This window comes from Orycteropus afer, unplaced genomic scaffold, assembly GCF_000298275.1.
Source record: "Orycteropus afer afer isolate SDZICR_OR568_19922 unplaced genomic scaffold, OryAfe1.0 scaffold00266, whole genome shotgun sequence".
Taxonomy (NCBI): domain Eukaryota; kingdom Metazoa; phylum Chordata; class Mammalia; order Tubulidentata; family Orycteropodidae; genus Orycteropus; species Orycteropus afer.
In genome coordinates, this window is record NW_006921853.1 from 2732664 (window position 1) to 2747043 (window position 14380).

General features: G+C 55.4%; 1 protein-coding gene across 1 annotated transcript in view; it reads right to left on the bottom strand.

Moving 5' to 3' along the window:
• Window positions 1–807: 807 nt before the first annotated feature.
• ATP2A1 (ATPase sarcoplasmic/endoplasmic reticulum Ca2+ transporting 1) overlaps window positions 808–14380 on the bottom strand; it is a 16643-nt gene continuing 3070 nt past the window's right edge. The window contains exons 5-22 of the mRNA XM_007950173.2: window positions 13626–13764; window positions 11726–11806; window positions 10359–10444; window positions 9878–10175; window positions 9553–9719; window positions 7407–7495; window positions 7044–7146; window positions 6694–6825; window positions 5062–5187; window positions 4719–4937; window positions 3659–3994; window positions 3212–3432; window positions 2909–3111; window positions 2634–2719; window positions 2404–2537; window positions 2150–2267; window positions 1839–1956; window positions 808–833 (exon numbers count right to left, since the gene is read on the bottom strand). Coding sequence (XP_007948364.1) covers window positions 808–833; window positions 1839–1956; window positions 2150–2267; window positions 2404–2537; window positions 2634–2719; window positions 2909–3111; window positions 3212–3432; window positions 3659–3994; window positions 4719–4937; window positions 5062–5187; window positions 6694–6825; window positions 7044–7146; window positions 7407–7495; window positions 9553–9719; window positions 9878–10175; window positions 10359–10444; window positions 11726–11806; window positions 13626–13764 — 2682 coding nt within the window. The remainder of the gene's footprint in view (window positions 834–1838; window positions 1957–2149; window positions 2268–2403; window positions 2538–2633; window positions 2720–2908; window positions 3112–3211; window positions 3433–3658; window positions 3995–4718; window positions 4938–5061; window positions 5188–6693; window positions 6826–7043; window positions 7147–7406; window positions 7496–9552; window positions 9720–9877; window positions 10176–10358; window positions 10445–11725; window positions 11807–13625; window positions 13765–14380) is intronic.

Sequence of the window (14380 nt, forward strand, 5' to 3'; positions counted from 1 at the left end):
GCCTAGGCCCGGGGTGATGGGGCTACCACTGGCCTGTCCCCCCAGCACCTCCTCCCAGGGCTGGCTGAGCCTTCTGCTCTCAGGGATGACACCTGGGTGAGGGTCCCAGCCCTTCCCAGAACCAAAGGTGCAGGCTCAGCCCTGCTGCTTTCTGGCTGCCATGCTGCCTCCTGGGCCTCTGCCCTCCTCTGCCCACCCCTCCTCTCCCCCACCCCTCTGCCCCCACCCCTCCTCTCCCCCACCCCTCTGCCACACCCCTCCTCTTTCCCTACCCCTCCTCTTCCCCCACCCCTCCAGCGAAACTAACAGTCCATGTCTGTTACTGCCTGTCCCTTCCTGGCCCTAGGCACAGCCGTGAGCTTTGGGATCTTCCAGTCATAGTCTCTGTCGCACACATGCGCACACACCAACACCCACACACACGTGTACTCGCCCTGGAACAGGCAGCTGCTTTCTGGACTGCATGGCACTACGAGGCTCATCCACAGGGGTGCAGCCCAGCCCAGCCCCCAAGATGTGCTCAGAGGCGAAGCCAGAGTTTTCTGTCATTTATTTTCAATAAATAAGCAGCTCAGATCAATCGGTTGCCTTGTCCCTGCAAGCCCCACAAGGTTGGGAAGGGGGAAGGTTTTACAAGGTTAAGAGGGAAGGGTGGTTTGCTGGGACAGGGGAGGGAAGGGTTGGGCTTGGAGTTTATAAACAGAAACATGGACGGGGGAGTAGAAGGACATGGGGTGGGTCTGTGCCACAGGTCTGGCTGAAGATGCATCACTATCAGGGTGGGGAAGGAGAGGGCAGAAGGGCTGGTTACTTCCTTCTTTCATCTTCTGGATCTGGAAAGAGAAAGAAGGGGTGAAGCAGTTGGGGGCAGGAGGAGAGAGGGAACGTACCCTCCAGGCTGCTGGCACCCTCACCTGGAAAGTCCCCCGTCACCCCACCCTCATCCGACGCTACTCACCTGTGTCCTCAGACCCCACTTCCCCAACCACCGCAGCCCTAGCAGCAGAGACAGCTCAGTGCTTAGCCAGCGCGGTGTGGCGCGGCGCGGCGCGGCGCGGCGCAGGGACACAGGCCAAGGACGCAGCGCAGTGCAGCCAGAGCAGCCCAGCCCAGTGACACTGGGGCCCAGGACACAGAGCACGCAGCGCAGCCGAGTGACACAGGCCTGGGACGCAGCCCAGTCCAGCCAGAGCAGCCCAGAGACACTGGGGCCCGGGACACAGAGCACGCAGCGCAGCCCAGCCCAGAGACACTGGGGCCCGGGACGCAGCGCAGCCCAGCACGCACAGTGCAGTGTGGCCCTGCCTAGCCCAGCTGCCACTGGTGCCTGGCACCACCCTGGAGAGCAGCACTGACTCCCAGTCAGGGTGCCGTGGCCCACTCCCATCCGAAAGTGCAGTGGGGGGTTGCAGCAGCAGCAGTGGGGCTCCAGGTGGGGTTACAAGTTCAAGTGACCTCAGGTGTGGAGGGTGGGGGTGCAGGCAGCTGGTGGAGCAGCTATGGGCAAGGCCAAGAAGGGGGCAATACCTGTGACACGGATTCAAAGAGATGGAGGAGGGAAACGGGTTATCCTATGGCCAGAGAGGACAGAGAGATAGCCGTTACCAAAGAAAGAAGGATCGGGGAGGAGGTTTGGGGTGTCACAGAGACTGTCTTCATCAGACAAAGAGTGGGGAGAACAGATGAGAGGGGCCTGGGGTGCTCTTCCCTGGTGGACATCAGTCCTAGGGACCAAGAAGAATGCACCCACCTAGAAAGGAAGAAGGTGCACTGCACAGGGAGGGGCTGTGCCCAGGGTCCAGGGGCTCCCAAGCCTCTGAGCAGAGGAAGCTCCTTACCCTCCAAATAGTTCCGAGCAACGAACTTGAGGATCTCGTCTAGCCCGATGACTGGAAGTGAGATCTTAAGGACCATGAGCCACTGATTGCAGTCCAGGGCCCGGAGCTTGAAGATCATCTGGGGGGAGCAGAGAGGAAGGACAAGCATCTTGCTTAGGAGGGCGCAGAAAGGGAGCCCGCAGACCCAGCACTGCCCCACCCTGAGCCCACCCTCCTGCTGTTCTCCGTACTTGTAGCTGTCATGGTCTGCGTCCTAAACAAGCTCCCTATGGGGGTGTGGGGACAGCCTCCCACCCCAGCAGAAGACTCACCGGCAGGGGGTCGACATAGAGGATGAGGAAGTGGAGGGACATGGAGAGGCCGATGGAACCCACCAGCCAGATGTTCACCCAGGGTGGCATCCGCACCAGGGACTGGTTCTCGGACAGACTGTAGGGAAGCAACCGCAGAGCCAAGAGCGGGAGACAAGAAGAAAACAGTGAGGAGAGAGGAGGCAGGCAGGAGGGCTCAGGGCAAAGGCGGTGAGCTCCGGGGAACGTGGCAGGGACAGGGTGGGCAGCCTCACCTGTTGAGAGCATTGCACATCTCAATGGTGACCAGCACAGACAAGGCCATGGTCATGGGCTCAGAAGCCTCAAAGACCTCACAGTCCACACCCTCAAAGTGGGGGTGGTCCTCAGTGCACTGCATGAAGTGAGTCTGCAGTGGAAAGGAAGGGGGTGGGGCAGTTAGGCCCCATGGTGGCTCCACGCATACCCTCCTGGTTCCCACCCCTCCACTCAGTCCTCCCCCTACCAGCTGGTGGTAGTTGACACGAGGCCCATCCTCTGCATACAAGAACCACCAGGCAGCCGCTCCCACAGTAGCTGCACCCACATAACCTGTAGGAGAAGATGGGAGTCAGGGTCAGGGCTGAGAGTTGGGAGGCATTAAGAAAGCCTCACATGGCTGATTGAGGACAAGGCCCATCAAGGCAGCAACACTGGGGCAGATGGTGTGCTGGAGGTGAGGGTCAGCCTCTAGGGCTGGGAAGGACTTGGGGGGTGAGAGTTGCACCCCAGCCTGCTCACCCCCAATTGCCATGTAGCGGAAGAAGAGCCAGCCACTGATGAGGGGCTCCTTGGGGCTGCGGGGGGGCCGGTCCATGATATCCAAGTCTGGTGGGTTGAAGCCCAGGGCCGTGGCCGGGAGGCCGTCTGTCACCAGGTTGACCCACAGCAGCTGCACAGGGATAAGGGCCTCGGGCAGCCCCAAGGCGGCTGTCAGGAAGATGCTGCAAGAAAGGAGGTAGTTGGCTACGGTTCTGCCTCCAGATCTGGGTCTCCACCGAGCCCCTTGTAGGTCACCCTGGAACGCCAGCCCCAGCTGCTCACCAGACCACCTCGCCCACGTTAGAGGAAATGAGGTAGCGGATGAACTGTTTCATGTTGTTGTAGATGGCGCGACCCTCCTCCACGGCAGCCACGATGGTGGAGAAGTTGTCGTCTGCAAGCACCATCTCTGAGGCAGTCTTGGCCACGGCGGTGCCAGATCCCATGGCAATGCCAATCTCAGCTTTCTTCAGGGCAGGGGCGTCATTGACACCATCACCTGTCTAAGAAGAGAAGGTGGGACTCAGAGACTCCCCAGCCCTTTCCTGGAAACCCCGCACCAGGACCCCAATCCTTCCAGTCCATCCCCCTCCCCACACCTGTCCCATTTAGTCCCTCCCTGCTGCACCTCCAACTCCCCAAAGGTGTTCATTTCCATGGATACAAAGAAGACAGCCCCAGGGCCAGGACCACCACAAGGCCTAGACCAGCAGACCCCTGTCTTCTCACCATCGCTGTGATCTCATCGAAGGACTGCAGATACTCCACAATCTTGGACTTGTGGGAGGGCTCCACACGGGCAAAGCAGCAGGCGCGCCGGCAGGCTTCCCGCTGCTCCGGCAGGGGCAGGTCATCGAACTCCCGGCCAGTATAGGCCCGGTCCATCACCTCCTCGTTCTCGGTGAAGATACCAATTCGTCGGCAGATGGCGATGGCCGTGCCCTTGTTGTCCCCTGTGATCATAATCACTCGGATCCCAGCGTCACGGCACAGCTGGATGGAGCCTGTGACCTCCTTGCGGGGTGGATCCAACATGCCCACCACACCAACGAAAGTCAAGTCCAACTGGGGAGACAGAGCAGAGCAACAGGGTCAGGAAGGGACTTGGGAAATGAGTCAGGGAGGAAGCTGTGGGAAATGATGAGAGAGAGGCCAGTGATCTGAGGAAAAGCCTATGCCTTGGACCTGCAACCTGAGGGGTCTGGTGTTCAAACCTCAACAGGGCCTAGTAAGCTCAGGGGATGAGTGTTTCCTGCCCACCTGTGTACATGTAGGCCCTGGCAGGGCCAGGCACATCATAGGTGCCCAGATCTTAAGGAAAAGAACAAGGGCTGGAGGTCAGGGGTGGTTCCTGCTTTCAGGGTTCCATTGACTTGGTTTCCAACTTTGAGCAAATTCCTTTTACCTGCTGGGCCACAGTCACCTCCATAAAATGAAGAGAGTGGACTCGGGGGCTGTTCAGAGAGCCCACCCACTAAAAGCCCGGGAGCTGGGCCCTAATGCAGATGAACACACTGCATCTGCACCGGGAGGGGCACAGTTGGCGACCCTGTACGTACAAGCTCCTCACCTCACTGCAGCCCAGCCCAGGAACTCAGAGGAGCACGAGGCTGGCCAGTTCCAAAGGTTCTTTCAAGCTCTATGTTCTGTATTCTATGACCCACGATACGGAGGGGTTAGTTTGACTGATGAAGTAGAACATGACAAGGGTGGTCGAGGGTGTCAGGTGGCTGGCTAGAAAGCTCCCTCCTCATGACTTTGGGACACTGGGAGGCTCCCATCCACTCACCTCGTACTCCTGGAACTTGGAGGAGTCATCCAGGACCATCTCCTCTCGCTTTGGGGGTGTGTCCCGAGTAGCTAGGGCCAAGCATCGCAGGGTGTCCCGGCCAGTGCCCCACTCCTTGATCACTGACAAGATCTTATCCTTCACCGGCCCTGTCAATGGCACCCGGGTTGTGCCAACTCGCACGTAGTTACAGCGGTCGAGGACCCCCTCAGGGGCACCCTAGGAGACCAGAGCGACAATCAGAGACCACTGCCGCCTTTCCACAGCACAGTAAGGGGGCAGAGATAGAAGATTGGTTCAGGATCAGGAAGAAAAGAGGAGTGAGGCGCTTCTGATTTCTGACCTTGACAAACATCTTGTTGCCCACAGCAGCCCGGGAAGATTTGGCTGGAGAGCAATAGACAGACATGGACTTCCTGTCTCGGGAGAACTCCAATGTGAATTCCTTCTTCATTAGCTGACGGATCACCTGGGAGAGAAGACACAGGGAGAGAGACGAGACATGAAACTGCTGGGAAGAGTGATGAAGCTGTGTTGAAAAGGAAGGCGTCCCAGACCCCTTGTTGTTGTTGTTGTTGTTATGTGCCGTCGAGTCGGCCCCGACTCATAGCGACCCCTCCTTGAGTTTCCAAGGCAGTATCACTACGGAAGTAGGATTGCCCAACCTTCCTTCCGAGGAGTGGCTGGTGGGTTTGAACCGCCAGCCATCTGGTTAGCAGTCAAATGCTTTAGCCATTATGCTACCAGAGCTCCCCCCAGACCCCTTAGAACAGTCAAAAAAGGATCTAGAGGTCAGAGCAGACCCCAAGCTGAGTCTGAGACTTAAAGCTAAGTCTTGTACCAACAGTGCCAATGGAGAGAATTCCAAGGCTAGTGCTGTCACTGTGTGACTATGTCCAGTTTAGAGCACAACAGAGACAGGATGGCCTAGTGGCACTGCCCAAAAGAATGTTCAGGGATGATGGAAATGTCCCATAACCTGCACTGTCCAGCATGGTGCAACTGAGCACTGGCTACTATGCACTTGAAATGTGGCTAGTGTGACCAGAGAATTGAATTTCTGCTTTTACCTCATTTTAATTCATTTCAATGACCATATAAGCTGTTGGACAGTGCCAGCCTAGTGCACTTAGCAGGCAGTACTAAGCACTCCCCAAACACGAGGGCTTTCTCATCAAATGCATCATGGATACACTTCTCCACACCCATACATTTCTGTTTACATTATCATCTATAACTGTAGCCCATTGTATGGCATTACTTTAATTTTTTAAAATGAATCCTCTTTTGATAGACATTTAGATTGTCTTCAATTTTTTTGTTTGTTTGTTTATGTTAAGGAAAGTAGCAACAAGCATCTTGCATATACAAAACTCAAACAGGTCTGAGGAACATAACACCCCAGAGGAACTCCATGTGGACAGTTCAGTAAATAGTCACAGAAAGAATTTCGAGTGAGAGCAGCACACTTGAGTGTGTTTGTTTGGACAAGAGGGAGTGGGCGAAGGGCTCACACAGGCCTTCCCTGTAGGTGTGTGACCAGAAAGTGGGACCTGAGGTCTGATGAAAGCAAGGGAACTTCTAGAGACAAGTGGGTAATAATTGAAACTAATGAGCTCTGGGGGTGCAGTGCCTAAGGCATTGGGCTGCTAATCAGAAGGTTGGCAGTTCAAACCCATCAGCCACTCTGCAGAAAGATGACAGGGTAACCTACTTCCGGCAGCAGGTTTGGGTTTTTGAGTTTTGGGGCTACCCCAGGATGGGTCACTTGTAGATTTTGTACCCAGTTCTGTCCATTTCAACCAGGGATAGAACAGGAAGATGTGATCTTGAACTTCACCAAGGGACATTGCAGCAGAGAGAGCAGTGGTAGGCATTGCCCAGCATCAGCCAAAAAGAGCTGTGGGAGGTCTGTCCTCCTCTGCAGGTTCAGGAGGTCCCCTGGCTCACCAAGGAGGGGGGTCCCCAGACTCACCGAGTTGCAGGCATTGGCCCTTTCCACCTTTGAGAGGTTTCTCACGTCAGTGTTGAATACGTTCATCTTCTCCACCAGGGTGGTAAGGGCTGTCTCAGTGGCTTCACCGACCTTCTCATAGACACCTTTGGCCTGAGATGGACAGAGGGGGAAGAGGAAGTAGGTGTCTAGGCTCCTTGTGCCTGGCTTACACTCGTCTTCCTAGGAGGAGCAAACCACTCCCTTCCCGTGACATCACAGGGTATGACGGACCTGCTTCCCACAGCCCCATCCTCCTGGCCTGTGGAGAAGCCCTGGCCTCTGAGCCAATTGGAAGGGGAGGGGGACTTTGTTGGGAGTGGGGGAATTACCTCATTGAAGTCCAAGGAGGAATCATTGCAGAGGGCACAAATGGTGGCCAGCTCCACCAAGCCATCATACTGCCCTGACCGCACTGGCTTATCATTCTTCAAGCTGGCAGCGGGGTGGGGAGGGAGGAGGGAAAAGAGACAGGTAGAGAAGAAAAGGAATGAGATGAAGAGAAGTACAGGGAAAGCAGTGAGCGGGACGTGAGGAGGGACAGGCAGGGAGATGGCAATCACACGAGGTGATGGAGAGAATAAGGTCTGGGCCAGAAAGAGGAGAGAGAGGAAGGCGAAACTAAAGGGAAGGACTGGGGAGAGGTGCGGTGGCAGCAGGAGGAGCTGGACGAGGTCCTGACGAGGGGCACTTACACCTCTCCCTCTGGAGCATAAGTGGAACCAGTGATGGAGAACTCGTTCAAAGAGCACATGTCCCCGTCCACCTTGTCGATGATGAACATCTGCAGGAGGGAGGACGTGCACACAGGTGTCTAACTCCCCACAGCCCCAAACACACGGAAGGGAGGCCCAGGCCGCAACTGGCTAGCCGCCCCACACCCAGCCCTCTAAGCAGACTTCCTGCCACGCCCCCTCCCGCTGGCCTTTTCTTCCCTCATTTTCTCCCATTCCCTCGCAATCAATCATTTCCACGTTCCGTATTGGTGGCATTCAAGCAAAACTGCAGGCCACGGCTGGGGACTTCCTTGGACTGCTAATACGATAAGGTGTGGTGGGGACTGCGGCTAACTGAAAAGCAGATGGCCCATCTATAACTCCAGCTGCTTGTGGCCAGATCCCCCAGTTTTGCAGGATGAGCTCGAAATTCAGGTTATTTTCCTGTGCAAGCTCTTGACTTTCCAACGTGGGCAGTTAATCTGTTTTTGCAAAACATGAAGCACAACAGGAGGCAAGTCCCGGGCGCCCGTGGAGCAGCCAGTCCTGATGCCAGAGTGGCACGGATGGGGCCAGAGTGGCACAGATGCAACGGGGCTTCTCATTCACGGGAAGGGAAGGGACGTGTTCAGATGTGCTCTAAGATAAAAGGGTTCCGTGCTCACATGGGTTCGGGAACGTTTGGTTAAACAAAGTGAATTACTCCCTTTCCAGCCAGCCTTCTCCAAAGCTTTCAAATGCCAGCAGACACTCTGAGTGTTCCAGAGGGGCCCGGAGCCCTGGCTTCTCCGAATATTGGCTTATAGTTCGTGGGTGTGCTGCTGCCGTTAGGACAGGAGTCCTTCACCTTGGGTCCGTGCCTGACCCCCCAAGGGGGTCTGTGAATGTGGACTCATCTTTATTTTCTGACACTTAGTATTTCTTTCCAGTTATGAGCACAGACAATGGATCACATTTGTTATCAAAACCAGTGACTCTGTTCCCAGTATAAATCACAGGTCTTTCCTATAATATTACCACTGTTGCAGATCTCTCGTCATTCCTTCAAAATTATGATAGTTTATTGGAGCCATGGATAGAACTTGCTATTGATAGTGCCACAGTGCCTATGGTATTTGCCTGCTAACCGGAGGTTGGCAGTTCAAACCCACCAGCCACTCGGTGGAAGACAGATGGGTCAATCTACTTCCGTAAAGATTTACTGTCTTGGAAACCCAAAGAGGGTTGCTATGAGTTGGAATCCACTCGGCAATGGGTTAGGTTTTTGGTTTATATGTTGTTGTTGTTGTTATTATGCACCACTGAGTCAGACCCGACTCATAGCGACCCTTCCTTAGGTTTCTGAGGCAGTATCACTATGGAAGTAGATTGCCCCATCTTCCTTCCAAGGAGTGGCTAGTGGGTTTGAACCGCCAGCCTTCTGGTTAGCAGTCAAATGCCTTAGGCACTACGCTACCAGAGCTCCCTTGGTTTATATATGTATTACCAAATCACAAATTTGTTTTTAAAAAAGCTTGTTAACTGTATTTCAATCATTGGTTTCCTCTGTAATCTTATACATGTTTTTAAACAGAATCTTATGTATTTTATCTTATGCATTTAAAATATACTGAGAACAGGTCCGGCACGCCAGAGGGTCCACGGCACGGAAAAGATTAGGATGCGTGCGTGGTTTAGGAAATGCCGTTCCAAACTAGCATGGCCAGGCACCACAGGACACCCTGGAGGGCAGCCTGGTGCGGGGGCCGGAGCTCTGGAGCCAGACGGACTTGGTTTGAAACAACTCTGCTACTTATGAACCATGCGTCTTTGGCCAAGTCACTACAGCCCCCAGAGTCCCAGTTTCCTCCTTTGAAGTTAGGATTCCTGAGACCCTCCCCTCCTGAGGCTGCTGGAAGATTAGAGGTGTCTGGAGCACTGAAAGGCGGCTCTAGCAAGGAGACTGGCTGGGCCGGAAGGATCCTCTCTGCTCACTCTCCTCGCTGGCAGGATGGCACTCGATCTCCCCTGTGAGCATTTCCCAAGCCAAGCCAAGCTGCCACTGATGAGGGGCCACCTATCTTGGGAGGACCCCTTCCGCCCCTAATGCCATCTTCTGAGTGGCCATGCTTGCATGTGGCCTGACCTTGCAGACAGACATCTGGTTGGTGGTGAGGGTGCCTGTTTTGTCAGAACAGATGACAGACGTACAGCCCAGGGTCTCTACGGAGGGCAAGCTCCTCACGATCGCGTTCTTCTTTGCCATCCGGCGAGTGCCCAAGGCCAGGCAGGTGGTGATGACGGCGGGAAGACCTGTGGGGTGGAGGGATGGGATGAGGGGACAATATAGGCGACAGAGGAAGGGAGACATCAAGCCCTAATCCTTGGAACCTGTAAATGCTACCTCATTTGGAAAAAGACTCTTTGCAGATATGACTAGCAGATGGGAGGAGAAATAGGGGCCAGCATACCTTCTGGGATTGCAGCCACAGCCAGGGCCACGGCAATCTTAAAGTAGTAGATGGCACCACGGATCCAAGAGCCACCATGGACGGGATCGTTGAAGTGGCCAATGTTGATGAGCCAGACGGCCACGCAGATGAGGGAGATGACCTTGGAGAGCTGCTCCCCAAATTCATCCAGTTTCTGCTGCAGAGGAGTCTTATCCTGTTCTGTGGCAGCCATTTGGTCGCGGATCTTCCCAATCTCAGTGTTTACACCAGTGGTGGCCACGATGCCCAAGGCCTTGCCGGCTGCAATGTTGGTGCCCTGGTAAGGTAAAGAAGAGACAGGAAATCAGGCAAGAGGTGACTTTCGTGCCTCATCCCATCACAGGGAGGGCTGTTTGTGAGACCACCCCCTCCTCAGGCCTCATCTCTTCTCATGCCACCATGTTTCTCCCAAACCAGAGCCTCTCCCGCTTGAATGGACATCTGCCCTTGGATTGCTCACCGAGAAAAGCATGTTCTTCTTGTCCTGGTTGACAGCTCGAGGGTCAGGAACAGGCTCTGTGTGCTTGATGACGGAGACAGACTCACCTGTGGAGAAGGGCCCAAGGGGTCTTCAGATAACATCATGTCCCTTTCCCATACCTCCCGCCTCTAACGCCCTCCCTGTTCAGGCCGAGTGGGGCCTGGTAAGGATCAAGCAATAATCCTAGAGAAAGTCAGAACTCTGGGGGAGCCCGCTTGTGGGAAAGGGGAAATCCATTATACTTGAAGGAAAAAGACCTTGACCTGGGTCCCAGCTAGACCACTTCCAAGCAACATGACTTTGGAGCACTCAGCCTCAATCTGCCCTCTGTAGAATGGGGACAATACTATGTATGCTTTGGAACAAGCTCTTGGGGAAAAGGAATTAAGCTGGTGTGTGTGAAAGTGCACTGTAAGGTGCAAAGGGAGTTTCCAGGAGCACATGGCCCCCAGCCCCAAGAGCTTGCCTCCTCCATCCAAGAGCAGGGGCCCAGGGATAGTGCTGGGGCAGCCCCAGCCTCGCCTTCTTGGACCACAGGGAATGCTTGTTGGCTCTTTGCCTTCTGCCTCCCAGTGGAGAAACAGCAGCAGAGTGGTTTTTAAGTGCATCAGAGCCCTTCACCTTGTCCTAGAGTCATAGGGCTCCTCACTTGGGGACTTTTGAAGATGTCAAAGGAGGCAGGATAGTTCTTTGGGTGTGCATGTCCATAGACCCATGTGAAAGGGATGGGTAGATGGCCACACAGAGAATGGGCACAAATGTCCTGTCCTCTCTCATGACCCTTGTGTTTCAGGCTTGCGACAGAGTAAACAAGTTCCCCAACACTGAGATTGCTGTTACTAGGGAGCTCTGGTGGCGTAGTGCCTAAGGCACTTGACTGCTAACCAGAAGGCTGGGAGTTCAAACCCAACACCCACTCCTTGGAAGGAAGATGGGGCAATCTACTTCCGTAGTGATATCGCCCTCAGAAACCCAAGGAGGGGTCGCTATGAGTTGGGTCTGACTCAACAGCAGTGAGCTCTGGTGGGACAGTGCCTAAGGCATCTGACTGCTAACCAGAAAGTTACCAGTTCAAACCCACCAGCCACTCTGAGGAAGGGAGATTGGGCAATCTACTTCCGTAGAGATAGATACTGCCTAGGAAACCCAAGGAGGGGTCGCTACAAGTCAGAATCAACTCAACGGTGGTGGGAGGGAGCTGAGGAGGCCGGGTGGCTGGGCGTTCCCTTTTGCCCATCTGACTTCCATCCTGCCTGGCTGCCCCGTGCACCCCGCTCCTTCCGCATCAAGTCCTCACCACCGTCCCACCCACTAGTTCATCCTCCTGGGAGCCCAGGCCACCAGACCTGTCAGGATGGACTGGTCAACCCGGAGGGTGGTGGATTTGATGGAGAGGATTCGGATATCTGCAGGGACTTTGTCCCCCACTGTGGAGAGAGACAAGAAAAGAGAGGTCAGCTGGGAAGGGCGTTTCCTTCCTCCCTAACTCACACTCATCCTCCAGGTTTCAGCGAGGTCACCCCGGGTTTGTGGCCTGTGCTCCGGCAGCCCCTGCAAGCATTCTCCATTCTGCAGCCCCTGCAAGCATTCCCCATCTTAACACTCATGCTCGTGGTCCCTCCATATTGAATCCCTTTCTTCCCCACCGAGCTGGGGGCTTGTGAGGGCAGGGCCTGGTGGGGTGCCTGGCACCGCACAGGTAGTATGTGTTCAGTGAGTGCATGGTGAGTGACTGGAGGGGGAGTTAGAGACACTCCAGCCAAGTAATAAGAAACTAACATAGCACACAGAGAGTGTAAAACAGAGAAGGAAATGAGTGAACAACGTAGGGAGGGAGAGACAAGAAAGGCGCTCAGCGGAAACAAGGTGAGGGGAGAGAAGTGGTGTGAGGGTACTAGGGTGTAGAACGAAGTGGGAGCCGCCAGCATGCACCCACTTGCGAAGCTGGCGCTCACTACCACACACTCAGGGAGCCTGGCTGAGTGAAGGCAGGAAGTCCTAGGTGAGGGAGCAGGGAGATGGGACCAGCAGAGAAGGGGGAATGTGAAGGAAACAAGGGAGGGAGGGGCCGGAAAAGCCATGTACACTGGAGAGCTGAGAAAGACGAGGGAGAAGCAGAGAGAAAGACCAGAGGGGAGGAGTCAGTACATAGAGTTGCCTTGGGGCGCCACAGACCCCCCACCAGACTTAGCGACTTTTGGAGGAGGCCGGCAACTCCTCCCAGGACCTCTGCCTAATTGCACCCTGGTCCCAAGGATGGTGCTGGGGACGGGGTTCAATCACTTTCCTTTTCCCTCCGTTCCTAAGGCCCGTCTTCCGGGGCCAGAGGAAGTGTGGAAGGAGGAGGGAGGGGTGGGTGATGGAGTCAGGCAGGACACCCTGTCACCCAAGCTGAGGTGATATTTATAGACATTCGTGGTGCTGTCTCCAAACTGTCACCACAACGGGGTGGCCCTGTGATGGGTGCGGGGGTCTTCAGCCTGCCTGTCCCGCCCTCTCCCCAAGTTTGCCGTTGAGGTGACTTGCGCATCTGGCGGAGGAAGGAATCCTAGAAAGACACATTCTCCCTTCCCTGGAGATGTGGAGGCGGGTTCAGGGCAAACAGAAAATCCGCTGAAGGGGGCAGAATCCCGGTAATCTTAGCCACCCAGCCCCCACCCTCCCTGGTCAGGAATTAAGTGTCCCTCGACTGGAGAGGCGGGGCCCCTCCTTGAGCTCCGTCCTCCCAGGTCCCGTGTTCTCTGTTGGGGCCTGAGTTTCCCTTACATGGTCGGGGGCTTGAGCCTTGGGGGGCCCCCCTCCTTCTTTCTACCCTCACTCCTTCTCCTTTGAGAGGCCTCAAGGGCGCTGCGAGGTCAAGGTTTTGAGCTGACCAAGCTTGGGGTGGGTGGAAGGAGAGGGAAGTCAGGCCTTCTCAGGAGGGGGGTTGGAAACGGAGAGGCCATTGGCAGGCACCGGCTTCCACCTGTTGCTCGCAAGCGCTGGGTGAGAGGAGGGGGAGCAGCAGAGGGTCTGCTTGAAGCTTGGGGACAGGACTGGCTGTTCCTGCTGAGACGCTGAAGGGGGGATGGGCAGACAGCCTGAGGCCAGAATGCCCTGGGGTGACCTCTTGAGGAGTCTGGAAAGGAGGGGCAGAGACTCCACAGTCTTGTCTACTTCTAGACAGCAGCCCCCACGCTAACACACAGCTCTTTGCCTCGAACCCAAAAGCCCGCCCTCCGGGACCACCCACTTCCCATCACTCACCAGCCACCTCCACAATGTCTCCAGGGACAATGTCCCGAGCCTTGATTCTCTGCACTGACTTGCGGTCCGCCCGGTAGACCTTCCCCATCTCGGGCTCATACTCCTTCAGAGCCTCAATGGCATTCTCTGCATTACGCTCCTGGGGGCAGGGCGGAGGAGAGGAGGGTCAGCAGGGACCTCCGGAAGGAGGAGGTCGCAGAATGGAAGAGGACTGGTTAGAGAAGAGAGGGTGGGGATGGGGGGGTCTGCGATGGAGGGGCAGGGGCCACAGGCCTGGGGGAATGAGGGCCATTGCAGAGAAGGCAAGGTTATGCAGTTCTGGGTCTTGGCACCAGGAGTGGACAAAACCCATACAAGGGTAGGTGGGTATGTGTTAGGGAAACGGTCACCCACCACTGAAAATAATATGCTTCAGGTAAGGGGGTTTGGATGAGAGGAGAGAACCAGAAGGCAGGGGACAGGAAAAGTAAGGGTGCTAAGGGAAGAATGAGACGGAAATCAAAGTTGTTGTTGTTGTTGCTATGTGCCGTCGAGTCGGCCCCGACTCATAGCGACCCCTCCTTGGGTTTCCTAGGCAGTATCACTACGGAAGTAGATTGCCCCATCTTCCTTCCGAGGAGTGGCTGGTGGGTTTGAACCGCCAGCCTTCTGGTTACCAGTCAGGTGCCTTAGCCACTATGCTACCAGAGCTCCCTCATTAGAGAGTTGAAAATCAAAACAACAATGAGATATCATCTCACTCCAGCAATAAGAGC